The 20,020-nt window shown below is 41.3% G+C and overlaps 1 protein-coding gene across 1 annotated transcript in view; it reads left to right on the forward strand.

The window, feature by feature from the left end:
- Positions 1-4,080: 4,080 nt before the first annotated feature.
- PLXDC2 (plexin domain containing 2) overlaps positions 4,081-20,020 on the forward strand; it is a gene marked incomplete at its 5' end in the record, with an annotated part of 277,865 nt that continues 261,925 nt past the window's right edge. Inside the window, one exon of the mRNA XM_082309994.1 lies at positions 4,081-4,189. Within this exon, the coding sequence (XP_082166120.1) occupies positions 4,081-4,189 (109 nt within the window). The remainder of the gene's footprint in view (positions 4,190-20,020) is intronic.

A 20,020-nucleotide genomic window follows, 5' to 3' on the forward strand; every position in this document is an offset into this window, starting at 1 on the left:
TGGGAAAGTAGGTAGTTTTTAGACATTCCTCAGTTACAGAAGAAGATATTGATGGTTGTATTCTATTTATTAATACACAGGCACAATCCTCTGCAGAACAACAGCAAGTGCAAGTACAGTAAACAAGAAAACTCACTTTGGTTTGTTCCTGGAAGAGAACACAGAGGTATTGTCTCCGCTCACATGGATCCTGCAATTACCTATCAGTTTCTTTCTTGCAAATGAAGCAGAGATCCTCCCCTGACTTCTCAAATTCAAAAGCAGGTATCCTTCCAGGCTAGCACTGAATGCTTACAGAAGTGCAGTTGAGGGGTGCCTCACCTGTACCTATCAGAGCAGAATATATAACAGCATGCTAAAAAAGACAGAGAAAAGAAATGTTATAAATTCTGCTTTTCATAATCAGATGCAATAAGCCCAGAAGACATGTAGGTTGAAAAGACTATGTTGATATGAAAAGAAGAAAGGAGAAAAAAAAAAAAAAAAAAAAAGCAGGTTCTTAAATGAATGTGTGAATGGTAGCGAGCACTTGCAAGCAGTATTACAGTGGAATACAATGAACAGGGAGAATCTTCCCACCTTTCTTTCCTGAATGATTGATGTTATAATCAGGGATGCTGGAGCTACCCAAGAAGAGAAAAATATAAGGTCATATTCTTGACTGGTGAAAATGAAAGCATTCACATTGATTTCTATGGAACAACTGCTGTTTATACCACTGCAAGATATATCCCAAAGAGAGGTGAGATAATGTGCAAGGATGGTGAAGATAAAAGCACATAAGAGAAATGAAAACTTATCACAAGCACTGTGTTCCAAGTAAACACAGCTCATAACCTCAGGAAGCCTTCAAGAAGTTCTTCTTTCACTTTTACTTGTACTTTATAAATAACAATGAATGCATATGCTTCTCTATTATGAATGCCTCTCCAGAAATGACAGGTTGTCATTAATCATTATAGCATTCGTTATTAGCTTTCATCTGAGGGGTTTTTTTCAGTGCAATAAAATGTTTTGCCTGTGCTTTTACACACAATTATACCAAGATACAGCTATGTCCTGATTATCTTTTTTAATACAAGAGGGACAATGCATACAGCCTTCCTTGGAGAGCACAGTTTGATTTTTACCATGGAGCATAAGAAGTACTGAATGCAGTGACTGTATGCTAACCTCCCAGCGTGCACACTGCAAAACTGTCACACAACTGCACAGAGCATTGCAAATTAGGACTGTGGGACCTAGTATGTTGCTGGTACTTTTATCCACAACTGCATGCTTCAGCTGACTATTGCTAATCCTTTCCTTTCTTCAGCATACAAAGTTTTTGTAGTATATCTGTGAAGAATATAAGTATGAAACTATAAACCTCTGTAAGACTGAGAAGCAGACAGCAAATGAAAGAAAATATGAGTTGCTCTCATTTAGGCTTTTCTGTACTATACATAGGGGGCTTGAAGGATTTATTATTATTCATTTTAACAACACGTAAACTTTTTTCCTCAAATCATTCGTGTCTTTCATATTTTAAGATTTACTGTAACTTTATAGTATGATAATTTATGATAGAAACATACAAAAGCAGACGAAAACAGATTTTGAAAGTTCTCCAGACCTTACTGTTCTTATTGTCATCTAACAATACTGCTGACAAACAGCTGAGACAGAGGCAGTCCTTTAAGACTATCTCACTACCCCTTCCAGTAAAGGCCAAAAGCTCAGCAACTCCAGCAAAACTTGGGGGAAATTGGGCAATCTGACCAAGTGTCAAGGAAAAAAATGGTATTCAAACAGCATGAAGAAACCTCCCTCTCTGATTTTGTTTAAGAAACAGGAATAGCTTTAATAATAACTTGACAAAATCTGCACAAAAGTCTGTGGCATAATCCAGATCACCTGGTATACAGGGTGATCACACTCCCCAAATTCCCACAGATTTCAGCGAGGCCAGGATTTCATTCCTGCTGTTACTTAGCATAAGATCTTCAGTGTCATCTCCTCTCAGGGAAGAATTTCTGCAGTTATTTTTCAGCAATACTTAGACTGGTTGAAAAGGATCTTTATTTTTTCCAAGGGGATGTGGAAAAAGTTGAACTAGAAGGGCCCACTGTAAACTCAAATGGATAAACCTTATTGGTATTATCCTCCAGTATCCTATTTGAATATATGTTGAAAAGATTTTGCAAATTTCTGCTTATACTTCAAATATACTTCTTAAAACCACAAGTGTTCTGCTTTGATTTACATATAAGCACATCAAAGATTAAAGAGCAAGACAATTACAATGGAGCTGATGAATTCTTAATCTCAGAAACAGTGGTAAATTAAGGGAAAACACCGTCTCATTACTGGTTGTTCTTTTGTGATTAAGTATTAGTTATCTGCTATGTTTGACATTCTGTAGCCCTATTTATTTGATTAATTTAATTGTCGTCCTAATTAATTTAATTATTTTGTAGCAAGGGTTGAGAGGCTGGTGCATTCATGGTTCTCTACATGGAGCTCAACTGATTACCAGCACCACAGTTTGTTGAACTGGTAAAAAGCCGCCGCCCGGTCCCCGGTGCCCCTTTCACTTGTCTGGGCTTGACTGATGTGCCCTCGGCTAGTGTCTGTCTCCGCGCTGTTGTTCACAGATTAATGTAAGGGATGGGATTATTCACGGTGCGTTAAATTAAGTATGTAGATCGATTTTTGCAGGAGAGAGCCCCCAGTCCTTGCACTTTTGAAATGATGAGTGTACATAAGCAACTCTCTGACTTGCGAAGAGAAAAATAATAAAAAAGGGGGGTGGGGGGAAGTGAAAGGAGGTTGGTTTCCGCGGAAGCACAGGGGAAATTGGGGGGGGGAGGGGGCGGGGCAGGGAAGGGGGATTTGGGGGTTGCTTTAGTTCATCACTCCGCGAACCGGACGCATCTTTACAAAGCAACTTTTGAATAACAGGGCTATGGCGGGCTGGGCTCTCTCCGTCCCCCGGAGGTATCCGTGCCGCCCGCCACCCCCCTCCACACACACCCCGTGCCCTCTGCGGCCGCGCAGGGGGCGAGCATCGGCCCTCGCCTCCCGCCGTGCCCTGTAGGCTCCCTGCGTTGTAGCGGGGTGCCCGGGGAGGCAGCGCCTGCCGGGACCCGCATGCGGGTCGCTGCCGTGCCCGAGCAGGAGCCCGCGGAGCGGAGCGCCGCTTCGGGAGCGCTCCACCGCCGTCAGCGGCGGGAGAGACGGTGCAACCCGGCGCCTGCGTCCCACCGCGCTCCTGCGGAGGGGGTCGGGGGGCAGAGCGAGAGGGGCGGCCGGGACGCGGCCCCAGGCCAGCCCCGCACCCGCCCTTGCGCAGCGGGCGGCGGCGACAGCGCGGGCGCGCACGGCGGCGGGGGATGCGCTGCGGGCCGGGGGAGCGCCCGCCTCCCGCGGCTGCCCTCGGCCCCGCACTAGCACCGCCGGCCGCGGAAACCGCCCCGAAAGAGAAGGAGAACTTGTTCGTCTCCGCCTGCCTCCCCGCCGCTCGCACATCCTCTCCCGCGGCTCATCTGCCCGCCCTCCGGGTCCTGCTCCTCCCGGGGCTCGGGGCTGGCCGCCGGCTCCGGCTGGAAGATTTCCCCGCTCCTCTCCCTTGGAGGGGTTTTGTCGGCAACGGTGTACCGAGGGGAGGCTCCGTCCCTAAGGCACCCTGCCTCACCCTGCGGGGGAAGGGAGCTGGGTGGGGGCAAGCCAGGAAGGGAGGATCTCAGTGGCTCTCCTAAAATCTATCAGCAGGCGGCGAAGAGGGAAGAGTTTGGCACTTCGCAGGCGAGGCTGGGCTTGTTTTCCCCAGCGGTGATGCCGCTGGACTGAGAGCGGCGCGGCCGTGCAAGTTGGGGGGACGGAGCCCCCCCTCCCTTCGCCGCCCCCCAGACCCGGTCCAGCGCCTTCAGCCCCGGTGGCTCGTCCCTGCCGCCCCGCTCAATGAAAGCTGGTCCGAGGACAGGGCGACTCGGCGCCTGCTAGGGCTGCTCTCCGCCGCCCCCCCCGGACTTTCCCACCCCCGACGAGGAGCGGCGCGCACCCCGCACCCCGGAGAGTTATTTCGGCAGGCTCCGTGCTATGGCGAGGCTGCGGAGAAGCAAACTAGCCGCTGGATTTCTATTACTTTTCCAGTGCCTGAGCGAGCGCTGCCAGCTCGCCGGCGGGGAGACGCCGAGGCAGAGCCGCGGTAAGCGAGGCCGGTACCTGCCGGGCGGGGCCGGCCCGGGCAGCGCCGCGGAGCCCGGGGCAGCGCAGCCGGGCCGGGGAGGGCCGGGGTCAGGGGGCCGCGCCGCCTGCCCGCAGCACCCGCAGCTCCGCGGGCCGCGCACCCGGAGAGGGCAAACGCCGTTTGGGGGTTGGCTCCCCCTGCTCCCGAGGGAGGCCCCGGGGTGGCCGCGGTCCCGGCTTTCCACACCTCCCTCCCCCGGCTTCTCCGGCAAGAGCTCTCCATTACCTAATTTGTTCATTTTAATGAGAATTCGGGACTTTCCTCCTTTAATAAATCTGCCCCACGATCACCGGGAGCCGGTGCTGTTCCCCTCCCCAGCCCCTTCGCGGGGTCCCCGGAGCCTCCTTCCCAGCCATGTACGAGAAGCTCCCGAAGGCGAAGGGCTCCCACTCCAGCACCGGGACGGGAGGGACGGAGACACCGGCTCCCCCGGGAGCCCCGGGGAGCGGCGAGCCGGGACGCCCCGGCAGCCTCCCCCGCCTGCCCGCGGCGGGGCCCCGCTGCTCTCCCGGCAGCGAGCCGTGGAAGGGGAGGCAAAGTTTCCCTGCAGATCCTGCCTGGGAGAGCTAGCGGGCACTCTCCTTCCCCGCGGAAGTCAGTAGCTTGCAGCCTTCCCTGGAAACCAGGCGTTGAGAGAAGGAGAAAGATAGCGGAAAAAAACCCACAGGACTGTGGGACCTGTTCGTTATGAGTGAGAGGCTCGCTCCGTTGATTAAGTTTGCTTGTGATTAGAGTCCTCTTGTCAGTCCTTCTCGGAGCCACCTGTTAATGCATGACACACGGCACCTGTAGTGCTTTCTCTCAGGCCACTATTTCCCACAGCGTGGGGTTCCCTTTTGATCACTAAAGCCTTCTGTATCCCGCATTCCTGCGCTGTGGAGGGGAAAGCTGCTAAAGGAAAGCTTGGTGTGTTTGCGGCTAGATATTTAAGGACCAAGTGAGGAAAGTCATGGGTTTTGTGTGTCAGGGGACCTTGCTGCGGCAGCTTCTAGCTTATAGATATTTTCAAAAGCCGTGCCTTTATGTTTGAAATACCAGCCAGATTATTATCAGATGAAACATCTCCATTGGCCTCCCTGGTGCAACAGAATTGCCCCTTCTTCCTTTTCTAAAAGGTTTGATACAAATGTGAAGAGTTTTGTGGTCACAGCGTAACTGACCCGAACAAGAGAGACTGGGGAGTTATTTGAAATGTCCGGTGAGATAATGTGCCAGACAGAGCAGGGATTTTCCCAGGCAGGGGCCTACCACTGGGTTTGGGAATTGCTAAATGACAAGGTAGCTCAGCAGGTTGCTGGGGCTCACATGTCACTTGGGGCCAAAGGGAAAAACCAGGAGGAGACTTTTCATATACTGCTGCAAAATTCATGCTGCTGCTCTCAGGGCTTTAGGCAGCAAATGTTGGTATTTGTTAATGTTAGTTATAAGGAAAAATAAAGTGTGGTGGTGAGATTAGAAAAAGAAAATTACTATGTTGTGTGGCAGTGGACTGAGCTCACAAAGTCTATTAATCTTCCAGCCATTGTATCTGGAAAAGACAATGGCAGTGCTGACTAAATGAAATATAATTTATCAGTGGGCAAATAATCACTGCACATCACTGATTTAGGCTATTAAGTTGTAACGGTCATCAATGTCTGCACCAGGAGGTGATAAGTAGAAGATATACCAACTGCTTGCTTATCCGTAAATCATTTATTAATGTCTTGTATCTTCCTGAATGTGATATGAAGTATCAAAGAGTTTATAATCAGGTAAATATTATTTTGATATTTGATACATTCTGAAGAAAATATACCAAGCGATTGTGTTCTTCAACTAGTAAGATGGAGAATCTGATGTCAGTTTTGACAGCTGGATGTTTATAACCTTGGCATCTTTTCCTTCCCTCTTGGTTAAAAAGACTATATTATGACAGCAATAATTAAATGTCATTAACATAATCAGAGTTGTATTTAACATGTTTTCATCATTCCTTTTTTTTGTTTTTAATACTGCTCTTCTTTGGAAAAATGTAGTGAGGGACTGTCTAATCAGTAAGAGGAGGATAATTACTATGTAAAGCCAGGGAAATTCAACTTCAGCCTCTGTAAGTCAAAATAAAAAGTGCTGTTTCAAAGTTTTACTCTATTTAGTATCTACTGTATACCTCAGATAGCTCAGATAAAACCTTTGAAGAGTTAAAGTGAAAAATAAATCTTTGAAGTAGCTGCAAATTCTTAAAGCGAGGCTGTTTTATCTTTGAATGCTCAGTAGCAAAACACCTTATTGAAACTGAATGAAATAACAGTAGCAAGCAATGCAAACGTTTAGTATGCCATGGCAGAGCTGGAGCCAGGAGAGGGTTTCTGAGGATGCTACCAAAGGGATATGCCACGATTCCAACAGAGATGGAAAAAACCGCACAGGCATTTTTTGCCAGATCCTCAGAATTACCTTGCTGGGTAAAATCAGGTCAGATCAATTCAAGTGAAATCATTTTCTAGGCATACCGGAACTTATCTGGCTGCCTCTGGGTGTTTTTAAAATCCCGATTTTTGTGACCAAGGTGTGAGCCTGCGAGGCTGCGCTGGCAGGAGCGGGGCTGTCCCCGCTAGAGGGCACAGCGGCAGCCGCGCAGGATGCGGCTCTTCGGGAGAGCCCCATCCAGCCTCCCCCGTGCCTGGGCAGGGCTGCATCTGTGCTGGCAAAAATGCTATAAATCAAGGATGAAGGTTTTAAACATAAGGTTGGTGTGCATGTGTGTTTTCCAGTAACCAAACTGAATACGTCATCAATTTAACAAACGGAAGCAAATGGTCTTTTGAAAGCTCACACAATTAAGGCTTCCAGTTGTTTGAGTGCTCACTGCTTGTTGAAGTGTTGCCCCAAGAAGCCTTGAAAATGTTACATTCTTTTGCAAACACCATCAGTCAGAATTAGGAGGCTGTTATTGTAATTTTTCTTCTGTCAAAGCATATCCCAGAATCCTGGTATAATTTATATTCATTGGACTGCAGCTGTCTCCAGGCATCAGCATTCAGAGAGGGGTAGAATTATTTTTATGGGATAAACTACTATCAAGCAGTGTTTATCTAGTATTTATCTACTGCTGAAATAGTTGCATTTTATGTATTGCCTGAACTTTACTCTGTTTAAAAAAAAAAAAAACAAACAACTGAAATCAAACTTTTGTCATTACACACTTGAACCTTCAGGTTTTGTCTTAGAAGTATCAAAAGAAATGCAATATTAGACAACATGTGTGTCAGGCATTTTTTTCTCTTTGCATTCAAAATTATATTTTTTTTCTGTACGTGATATGTAAATGGGGACGATTGGGTTAGAGGATCCCAGTGACATTTAAGAGTAAATTCTATTTACGTATCATATGTATTTTACTAAGAATTCCCTCTAAAGAAGTAATCTTTTTTAACTTTTATCCTGGTTCTTACTTCTATTTTTCGTGCTTTTTGTCATTGGCATTTCCTCTGAAAGAGTGGTTTGAAATATTGCTAATAAATAGCGGGTAAATTAAGACTATGATAAGGTTGACAGGTATTAAATTCCGTTTCACAGAAACTCATTTCCACAAATTTAGAGTAAGATCAATACTCATAGTTCATTGAAAGTTTAAAAATCCCTTGGGGAAAGCAATGGTTTTGTTTGGCTGTAAATATTTCCCTTCAGAGTTTACATCTTCACACAGGCACTTAAAACCCAGCAAATACTTGACTCAGAGGATAGGTTTTGTCTGACACTTAACTTGGAGTTGATGATAAATAACAGGGAAACCAGCTCTCTACACTGTAAACAAATGTAGAAAATGAGGAAAAAGTCTTTATAGTTTGAAAAGTTCTTTTGTTCTGGGCAACAATTTATTAGCAACACATACAGGCCATGTAAAGCAAAATGCTGGGACAACACCTACTGCCTTGTTGAATACCAGATTCCTCTAAAAACATTTGCCGTTAAGGAAGGCTGTTTCCTTTAAGGGAAGAGACTCTTGAGACCATGAAGGAAGTAAATGAGGGAATTCATAATGTCAAGTGATGAGAGAGACCCACTGAGTAAAACAGTCACAGACCTACGGTGAGTTAGCATATTCGCTAAGGACTTTTTGGCACATTTTTGTTGGAGCAGTGCTGCAGGTCCCTGCACCTGCACAGACCTCAGGAGATGGAGGTTTGGACGTGAAGCTTGTGTTTCCTGTGGGACTACTGTGCAGCGATGCCCAGAAAGTTGCTTTGCTTTGAATTATGCTAAAGACAGCTATCACACAAGAAAAATGCTCCGAAAATAAAAAAAAAAAAAAAAAAAGAATCCTACTGTTTTTCTCCACAAAGGAAATAAATATTTCTTATTAAAAAAAGCAAAAATAAAAACATCATTTGACTCTGTTTTTGATAAAAGTCACTGTGGTTTCATTGGACTGTTGAAGTACTGAGCAGTTCCGCTGCTGGTAGCCTTGAAAGCACTGACAAAAAGAAAGCTCTATAGCAGCCCCAAGTTCCAAGACTTATTGAGGCCACAGTCTCTTAGACTGAGAACACAGCTGGGGTAACTGGGGTGAGGGTATTTTGAATTCCTGGTGTGGTTCATGCTTCCTAAGGAAAATGAATACCAAAGCAATTTGAGAAGGCAGTAGTCAAGGTAAGCGTGTGCTGGGGGCTCTCTACAGAATGAACAAAAGGTAATTTGATGGGAGCATTTCTCATCTGGTACAGGGAAATGTTGCAAGCTTGCCAGAAGTGTGAAATTATTTCCAACTATTAGGTTAGATGAGGGCTGAGCTGGGAGTGTTAATGTGGTGCAGTTGGCAGATGTCATATTTACTAAACTGGAGAATTGCATAATCACAGCAGGAACTGGAAGAACCCAGGAGATTACTTTCCATGGAGAAATATGCAGAGAAGCCATGCTAAGTGCACATGGGTTTTGTTTTTGTTTGTGGCTTCTGACAAATGAGCATAAAACATTGCCCTGAGGTAATGTTCATGAGTGCTGGGTGCTGTGTCTCATCATGGAACACTTCCTCCGCTTCCTCCTCTTTTCTTTTTCCTCATCCAACTAATAAACATAGCTTCAATTAGTAATTCTTTCCATCAACATTGAGGAAGCAGTTGTGCTAAGTGTCCTTGTAAATTCTGAGTTTGAAAGAGCTTGCGTAACATTTTCATCTCCCTCAACCAAAAGGCAGCGCATAGGAGTGTGTTTTCATGTTGCATTTGGCTCAACCTTTTTCTTTTCTGAAACGGGCAAATGGAGCAGGTTCTTAGGCCAGATCCAGGGTCAGGCTTGAGTCTAACACACAGTTTCAAAAGTAGCAAACACCTTGATGGGATGATACATCAAGAGAAATGTAAGGATTAATATGAAGATAAATACAAGACGACATCACAAGAGTGATGTATCTGCTCTACTCGACAATGGTAAGATCCCAACAGGAATATTCCCTTCAGTTTCAAGCACTGCACTTTAAGAAATATGTGGACTAATTGAGGAGTGTAATATGAAGTAAAAAAGGAAAGAACAGTGCTAGAGAGAATAAAACCAAGAGATGACATGGTAACAATCCTCAAGTGTGTAAAAGGCTTCCAGAGAGAAGAAGGGAATAACTTGTCCTCAACAACAAGTAGTGACTTAAATTGCAGCAAGGCAGACTTCTAAATGTTAAGACTAGAGGGGCGGATTATCTCTGAGTAGTCTTCATCACTGAAACAGGCTAGATAAACATATGTCCAAAATGTCATTCTGTCCAGGAAGGCAGCTGTTCCTGCCGTGGAGCAAATGGCTGGACAACGTGACCTTTCAAGGTCTCATCCAGCTATCTTGAATCATTCTGTGTGGGTAGCTTTAAGTACACAAGGGTTCACCTTGAACTCCACAGCTAGATAAAATACAAGCATGAATTCAAGTGCTCTCTTAGCTCGAGGCCTCTGTCTCTCATTTGTCAATGATATATGTGGCTTTAATGTGATTTTAATGTACACTTTCTGTGGCCGCAGACAAGGTAAAGACATTTAAGATGCTGCTTTAGTTAGAGTTTTTATGTCATGATATAAGGCTTTTAAAATCAGATTTTGTTCTTACTTGGTTTAGAACTTTTATCTTTTAATATGAACACTACCTAGGTTCCATTATAAGCAGATAATTTTTTTTTTCTTTTAAGATATTCTCATAGTGACTGTTTTGGACTTTAGGCAGGCATCACTTAACCCACATCATTTTATTGAGTGAAAAATCCTTGACTTGAATAGGGAGAGTTCCACAAGTGGAATATATAAACCTTTCCATTTAACCTATCTCTGGTAACATTTCAAGTATATGTTGTTTCACAGTTGATGCTAGGAGTTCTGGTCATTTTCTTTATAGATATAACTGAACTGTGTCAAAGGGCTGCTTATGTTACAGGGATACAATGCCATTTAGAGTTTTTACTGCAGCTTTGCTTAACTGTGTAGTTAGTAGGGCAGATTCTGTTGGAAGTTTCATCTGCATTTAGTAGCAGAATCAGATGCAGTGGTTAACTAGCAATAAGCACTTTGAGATGTATTTAATTTTTTCTTCTATTCAAGCATTATCTTGCCCCCACACACCTTTGGTCATAATGTGAATCCTGCAAATATTAAATGGGCAATACTGTGTCTGGGCTGAATAATTATAGCTTTCCTCTTCAGAAGAGTCATTACTGGGCTGATTGTAAAAGGCAAGTATCATCCATTGTAACTTCAGTGTTTTCTGGTGGGTGAAGTGTTAAAGAGAGGGGAGTTCATCACTATGCAGGTTCTTCTTTTGACAAGACAGCAGTTGAACTAAAAATCCATTGTAAAATGCTATCTTGGCCTCCATAGAGAACTCAGAGCCAGCATGAATCTTTATTAATATAGTTGCTCCATGATATTCTCCAGCTGCATGTTTCTGCTTTCCTGTGTATGTGACTCTCCTTTTGAATTTGCAAGCCAGACTATGTATTTGCAATTCAGCCTCAGTCACCCTGGGATATAAACCCAAGGCCCTCTGTTAGGAATCCTTTTGTGGCAAGACTGGTTTCAGAGTTCCTAGGCTCTTCTCTCCCATCCTTCATCTCCTTGTTGCCCTTCCTGCCTGCTTCAGAGATTGCTTCCTTCTGACTTGCAGTGTTTCAGTAGTTCATGTGGCCGTGCTCTAGGTCAGATGGATCAGATCTGCTGCTGTTAGTCAAGTGAGATTTAAGGGGGGGGGGGGGGGGGAGACAGACAGACAACTATATTTTGGAAGAGGTAGGGGAGGTGAAAACAAAATTATGAGGAGAATGAATGTAGTATTTTTAAACCTCTGAGCATTATAAACCCTCTTAGTTTAATGCTATCAGGTGTTACATAGGCCTAGTCAAAAAATGCTCAAAGAAACAACTAATTGCAATTGGAAAATTATGTCAAAGTTGACATACTCTTGTCAAATATTTCAACTAGTAAGTGTCAAAATGAGTAATTTTGAGTTTCTTATTTTGATGATGATAAAATGCCTCATTTCAAATTTTTCATTTTGACTTTTAGATGAAAATTGTTATATTAGGATGTATAAGCATAATTGAAAAGCACTTTGTTTTGGAGTATATGTGTGTGTGTATATATATGTATATTTCATTTCATATCCTACAGCAAACATTGACTATTTACTTTTAATCAGAACAAGATCAAAATTTTGACTTAGGGTGGGAAATTAACTCTCTAGTCACCTCTAATTGAGACTTATTTTTGTTGAGAATTTGGCTATGTACTTTAAGCCCTATAAGAACTGACCATTTTATCTTGTAGAAACCTTACATTTATTTGATAACAGGAAAGGGAGGAGCGGCTGAAAAAAACAGTCATCTTGATCATCCAGTTAGGTGGGTTTTTTTACTTTATAGCATATTTCTCATTCAGGTTGCTTCTTGGTTAATATGATATTCATGAGGCAACTAAATTAAAAGAGAGAACATTTTCCAGATTGCAGCTGCTGTAAAGATAATAGATTTATGGTTTATTTGCAGTGAAGGCATTTATGGACTAGAAGCTTAGCATTTGGTGTATTGCAGAAACCTGATCTCAATATCAACACAATTTATTACCGTTTCCTATTTAAACATATATATACTGATCTAAGTTGTAGTCTCAAAACAAAGAAAATGCATAGGGTGAATCACCATTATAGATTATCATCAGTTCTGGTTTCCATTTACTCTTTATTACATCTGTTCTTCATATTCTTTAAGAACAGTTTTTATGAATAAAGTATATGTAATGCATTGCTTTTTTGTTTATTATGCAAATTATGCAAGACTTAATAATTGAAATGTGTAGTTGTACACTGTGGAAGTACACAGCTTTTCATGTTTGCATTCAACCACAGAAAACTAAAGGGGTCTTTCCCCTATTAAACATCAAGCTAAGCAAAACCATAATTGCTTCCAGTTTTGTTAGTGCATTTACCCTTCCCAAACCTTCTCATTTCACTTCTAATACTGCAAACTGTTGGAGGCATTTCCATGTTTCCAATGAACAAATAAAATAATAATAATAATAGTAGTAAGTTGTCCTAGCAATTTCTTTCCTAGGATAGCATAGCTAGAAGGGACCACCGAGGTCATAAAGTCTTTCCCTGGGATGAGAAGCCATTCTGTCATGGATGTCTCTTCCACGTGCCCCCATGCACCGCAGGTCATCAGTATTGGTCTTCCCCATAACAGTCTTCAGGCACGTGGTAAAATAGCAGCAGCCACAAGTAGAATGTGCTACAAAAGATAACGAGGGCATTGACAACACTACTAGTTTCTACAATAGCAAAGAATTTTTAATTTTAGTACGCTTTGTTGGAAAGCTTGTCTTTCTTTATCTGTTTTTGCTTAACCTGTTTTTCTGTTTGTTTTTTTGACCTAATATACTTGGCTTTTTCCTCCTCTGTTTTATTTCATGCATGATTACATGGACATTTATTGCAGAGTTGGTAATACTGGTTTTGTTTCAATTCGGAGCCATTTTCTAGAATAGCATAAATGACCTGCAAATTGGCTCTTCCTATAGTAAACTTGTCAGTTTGAATGGAGAAAAGGAACTACCATTATCTTTTGTCAGCCTCTTGAGCTAGCCATGTATATACATCCTGAAAAGGGGTCTAGTGTTTAAAAGGAGGCAGGTTTATACTCTGCCTCAGATGAGATGCCTGAGGATTGGCAGTTCTGCCATAGCAAGGTCAAACTTTGTACTTAATTGTGGGTTTTGTGTTTTTGTTTTCCCCTGGATGTGTATCTGTGTTATTTCAGCTTCTTGGACTAATTTTAATCCTTTAATGTTGTGTCTTAATGCAAGCTTCAATCAAGCTTGTATTCCTAACTTTGTTTAGGTACTCTCTGAGGTTCAACCCCAGACTTTGATTGCCATCACTCGTCAGCATGCAATTTGTGTGTGCTACTTCTCCATTGCTGTTTGCAGGCCACACTTGTTTTACAGCTTTCTCAGTTATTTCCATAATCATCATAGCTATGCACTTTATATTCATTAGTATTCTTATTCTTGGAAGACCTTGTAGAAGTAAGGTAATATCCTAATTTTACAAATAGGAAGGTGGTTTTGAAAAATTGACAACCTTGCCAAAGTTAAAAAATGCATTGTTAGTGTCTCAGAGGGTGAGTTGCTTTTTTCTGCAATAGGCCTGTTATCTTTCAAGTATCCCCTTGCTTCACCAAATTCAGGGCTGTAATTTCTCTCTTCATTCTCATCCTCGACTTCCCTAATCTAAGTTTTTACATCCCAGTCAGATCTTTGATCAAATAACCTGTGTCTATCTGGAAAAAAAAAACAGATTACAGTTGACTAAGGGCTCTGATCAGTCCAGAGACAACAAGGCTTAGTTTGGGACTGCTCTAGATTTTGCCATTTCTGATGTTCTTCTCTTCAATCAGGCTTGCAACGGGAGAAGGATGTGTGTCTCAGCTGTTTATACAGCAGATCCCAAACTGACACATTTTATAGTCTAATGTAATAAGTTTCTTTCCTAAACACAAGTGTGTCTGAAGGATAGACAAATACTGGGTCAGATTGCTGCTGGTTGACACTTTGACAATTTGGAACAACTATGTCCCAGTCTTTTTGGTTTTGCCATTGAGCTCTTGGAGAGAAGAGAACGATGGTGTTTCGTAGACTGTAAAATTATTTTTCCTGTAATTAAACTTTGAGAATAATAATCCAGATTCAGTAATTACTAGTCAGAAGAAAGATTTCCAAAGCAATCAGTTTGCAGCACTGCCAACCTGAATTCTTTGACTGTTTAAAAAGTTTATCCTCCTCAGAAAATGAGCATTTTAAGAGGTAGAATAGTATTACTTTACTGCACAAATATGACAGCAGTTTTTACTGGGAGTGTATATTCGTGAACTTTTAAGCAGAAAGATTATTGACAAATGCTGCATAACACATGTATTTATACAGAGTTCACGTACAATGCTGTGCCTCTGATGCTATAAATCATGCTGAAGTTTCCTGTAGAGTAAGTATCTGGCTGAAAACAGAACTGATAGATCTTCTAATACAATCAGTGCTTTTCAGCATCTGCTGTTTTATCACCGATGGTGGGGTTTTTTTGTTCTGCAGAAGTAGTGATAGGTTTTAAAAAAAATTAGATTTTAAAAAGCTGTTATTCTTAGCTTGCAAAATATATAAATGCCCCCCCCTTAATCTGAAAAGGAATTTACATTATCTTTTCCAAATTAATAAAGCCATCAGTGGGGTGAAAAAAAAACAAAACAACCCAAACCAACACAATAAACAACCACCACCACCAAAAAACAAAACCAGACTTTATGCTTTGGAATATTTGGGCTTGCATCCCTAGGATCCAGTTATGGAAAACTTTCCTTATTTAGTACTGCACTTACATTGCTACTGTTAAGTAAATATTTACTTGTAAGTGTTATCCTACAGACGGGTGGACTGAAAAAGTTGTAGGTGTTTAAGATTTCTCTCTGACCTTGGAGCTTGGAATTTAGTTGGCCCAAAAGTCCCAGACATTTGCAGCAGTGGCAAAAAGTTTTGCAGCATTGTTGCAGATCCTGAAAAAGTTTCTGGAGAGAGGGATCTTTCAGCCTGCAGAAAAGACTGACTGCCACCTCTCCATATTGTTGTAGTGGATAACAGCAGAGGACTACAGAGCCTATCTATCCTCTGATGCATTCATGTTGCATTCCCCTTTAAGAGCTGGGCGTTGGGATTTTATTTTAATTTTTTTTTTTTGATGATGTGCAAGACACATTTAGGAGATGCACGAACTAAATATTCACTTAGATTTTATGATCTGTCTCCAAGGGACTGAAATGTGGCCTGAGCTTGAGAAGCAATAAACACACACAGCTCACATCAAATTTAAGTGTAAACACTTATTACATGCTGCTTCTTGAATGCAAATTTATGGTTTATGTTCTACTCTTTACACAAACAAAATTGCTGTTAGCATGAAGGGATGACCCTGAGATGTTAATGAATCACTTTTTTTTTTTTCCCCAGGCAGGCACAGATAATAATCTGAAGGTGAGGTCTTCAGGATAGGAAGTTATGCCCAGCTTTATCTGCAGAAGTTTGCTGTAGTTAGTGTAGGCTGTAAAATAAAAACAATTCTTTTAGCTTTAGCCTTGACCTTTCCATGCCTATATTTGAATTTCTTTATTTTATCCCTATTCTGCTGTCCTATGGCACAGCTTAGTCGGGGTGCATACCAAGCCAGCATTCCAACTGAAATTTAAAAACTCTGGCCAGGGAGATTGTCCAGCGTTTGGTTATATCTTGCACCAACACAATCATGTTTTATTGATCATCATAAATCCACTGCAGTTTTAACTTCATCTCTCTAATTATCTGAGAGTCTTTGAGACTGATGCTGGTATAGTTATAGACCCAGCCAGTTGGCCCTCTTTTTTCAACAATATCTATTGTTTGGAGATCTAGGGAAAGTTTGTTCGACTTTTAAGTAGAATGCAAATCCATTTTGAGGTTTTCCATAAAGTAGGAGAAGGCAAAGAGAGGAAAGATGTTAATTCTTTATAAAAAGAAAAATAGTTACTATCCTTGCAAGTCTCAATTTGGCACAGCACTTAAAAATGCAGCTGAAGTGTGTGCTTGAAGAGAAGTGCATATGTAAAGTCTTTGCCAAACTGACTTGTGCTAGAACACACTGGTAGGTTTTGCTAAAATGTTTATAGGGCCTTTTGTATCTAGAATTTAATTCAGGAAAACAGAGGTTAAATTCTGCCCTCACATACTTCAACATAACCACAGTTTACTCCTATAAGAGCAGTTTGGGCCAATTTCAAAAGAGTCTTGAGCCCACAAAGCCTTCCCTCTAATTCTGTACTGTGCTCAACAACCCTTAGTGTATGTGAAATATTGCAGTGTGGGATCTTTGGTCACAATGCAGCTAGATACCACTTTCCCATGGGCAGTAATCATGGCTTGTACAATCCTAGGAAGTGAGTGAATGAGAGTGATTTTATACCTTAGTACTGAAAATGTACTGCATTTCCCAAAGTTGTTCATTATACTCTTTGAAGGTATTTGGGATTTGGAGGCTGGAAGGTTCTGGTTGCCTGTTGCTGATGTTTATATTTTTATTATCTGCTTATAATTTATGTTAAGAGTAAAGGAAATGTATTGGCTTTCAGAGTGCTTGAGGGTCTTGAAATGGGAGAAAGAGGAGCAAGTAGTGCAGAGTCCATGGGTTGACCATGAGAGCTATCAGAACATTTGCTGGGTGGGAATGAAAGGCTTGATTCAGTTCACTCTATACCTTTCACCAGCCGTATTAATTCTGTGGGTCTATTCAGCCTGGAAATCTAGAGGAGAGAGATCAAAACATCCATGTTGATTAAAAAAAAATAGGTTACTTTGAGGACAAATATTCTGTTCCTTTAATTTAAATCTGTAGGGAGCCAGAAAGCAGAGCTAGGAAAGGATATATTCAGAAGCTCTGTAGGGAAGCAGTGTCCTTTTAGGGGAAAATACTGCATTTTCTATTCCAATTCAGTTTCTTTTTCAGTCTTTTAAAAAAAGTAAAAAAAAACCAAAAGAGAGTTTTTCTGATTCTGTACTCCTGAAAATCACAGAAAGGAGGTAAGGAACGTCAGAAACTTCTTAATTATATAGGACAGGTAAACTGGAGAAGGGAGGTTCCCAATCTGTATCTCCCTGCCAGGTGACTGCTCTTGTCAATGGCTGCCTTGTGAAAAACATCTGAGGAATGAAAAGAGTTTTTGTCTGGGTCTGTGCTGGGCAATGCTTCTAGGCATTCAGGAGCAATGCTTCCTTTTTCATTCCTGAACACCTGTTTTAGCAAGGCATCGCAGGATGGGGGGAGGACAGGCCAGGAAGGCAGAGTGGCGCCCTTCGGGTCCATAGCACTTCTTCAAAGATCCAGTTGTTTATACACTCCTATAAAGATACTTTATTTATACTTTATTTATATAAAGTATATATATTAATTATATAAGTATATATTTATAAAGTGTATATATAAAGTATATTATACTTTACTTACTATATACTTTATATATACACTTTATATATTTAACTTTATATATAACTTTATATATACTATACATATACTATATATATATATATATACTATATAAAGAGGAAAAAAAAGAAGAAGAAGAAGAAGAAGAAAAAGAATAATAAAAAGATAAGTACAGGCTGAGTTCATTTGGCCCTATGGTAAATTTCTGTATATTTACAGCTGTACTGTGGAAATAGTGGTTTATCTTGTAGCTTGACAGAGTATCCTCTGACCATCATTGCGGCAGTGCAAACCACAGCAGAAGGCACTAAGATATAACCCAAAATAATAGCTGCATTATAAAGGGGATGCTGAATGTAAATGTTCTGCTCTCACTGTGCATCCGTCTGCAATTGTGGGTTGTATTTCCTTAACTTGCTAACTGACATAGTAGATCATTTATCTCCATTTGCCAAGGCAGATTGCTCCAGTCTTCATCTTTCCCAGGAATCCTAAAACATGTTTCTGGTTCAGAAATGCCCATCCCCCGCAACTTGCTCTTTTTATCAGTAACAAGGCATCTCTGCTCTTACTCACTTAGGGATTTTCATTCCCACCTGCAAAGGTATTAGTAGAAAGTTCATTGAACTATAGCTATTCCTGCTGTTCATATTTATTCAGCCAAATGGCATTTGAAGAATAATAGCCGGCATTCTACAAATACACTGAGAAATCCCATGTGCATTTCATGATTTAAAGTCATGTCGCGTGCTTTTTCTCCCTCCCATCCCTCTTAATATTTATGCTGTAATATGTTTTACTTAGCATTTGTGGATTTAGAATGGATGGCTTTGAATTTTGAAATAACTATTTATAAGCTTTTCTATAGGTTTCATCATCATCATATATTAAAGTACTTTGTAAAGACTGATGGATTTAGCCACAAAGCTGCCATGTGTAATAACTGCTATTATTTATTTTCATTTTACCAATGGAGCACTGGAGTATTGAATGACTTGCTAAGATCACACACAGCATATTTGGTGTAGGCACAAGAAAAAAAATCTCACGGTTCTAATTTGTGTTTTCGTGTTTAACCTTCAGAGCAGACACTGTGTATACTTCATAGTGATGGAACTACAGACTTAAAATTGAATATACAAGAACTACTCACTAAACCACAAGCCAATAGCCTCTTTACAATTTCTGTCAGAACTCCACCATCCTGCCAACAGCTCTTTAACTTCCATTTAAATATTTGGCAATCCAAGACTGTTTTTTTCCTCTCTCTGTTGCTGCAAGATGCCATTCAAGCTTACTGCTGAGTAAAGCTGCATTCTCTTCGAGTAATTATGGAATCTGCTTTGCTTCCACGGGTACTAATATACGTGTTAACACAAAAAAAAGTCCCCACCAAAAACCGAAACACACCCAAAAACCCCCCACCTCCATGTGAAGTTATTCAGTTACAGATTGTATTTCTTTGTAGATTTTTTAAAAACCTTTCTGCAGCTCTATTATCATCTTTCTCATCTCTTTACTTTTTAATTTTTTCTTCAATGCTATGAGCAAGAAGTAGAAGTGGAAGTTATGTGAGGCCAAAGGAACAGGCAGAGATCTGCACTGTCCTGGAGCAACGACTTGTCAGAGCAGTGGAGGCCTAGAAGGGTCTAGGCTTATGTTCAGCATCTCTTGTGTCTATGTGAAGGAGATAATGAAGGCTCTAGAAATCTCCTTACAAGAGGACACATCTGGAGAAATGCCATAGCCCAAGGATAGTTATATTACTAAGACATTTTTCCAAATGCTCCCTTCAGATGCATTTCTCTAAGAACAAGTTTCTCTGCCTCAGTGTGCAAGGACAAAAGAAAACTCCCTAACATTTCTTCTGGCCTACACATAAAATGTTCCTGGTCTTGCACTGAATTACACTACATATTCACAGGTAGCAAAAACCTGACTTCATATTGTGACTGAGCTCTGATTTGGGACCTACCAACAGCAGAGGTACTCCAAAATTTAAGCTCTGGTGCTAGAAGAACCCCATATTCTAGAGGATGTGGAGTCCTGCACAACAGTTTTTTGAATTCTTTCCTTGATTTGAATATTGTATAGTGTGTAGCCTAGAAATAAATATATAAATCATTCATCAGCTCAGTTTACCTTGAAAAAGATATGCCAAGTTGCTGAAGAGCTGTTCCCAAAGAAATGATGACCAAGAAAAGGCAGCCAAATGTGAACTGTTAATTTTCTTGTGCAATATATGCAACTGAGCATTTAATCTAATTTATAGGCCTTTTGCAATAT

Source organism: Platalea leucorodia (genome assembly GCF_965183815.1).
Source record: "Platalea leucorodia genome assembly, chromosome: 1".
NCBI lineage: Eukaryota > Metazoa > Chordata > Aves > Pelecaniformes > Threskiornithidae > Platalea > Platalea leucorodia.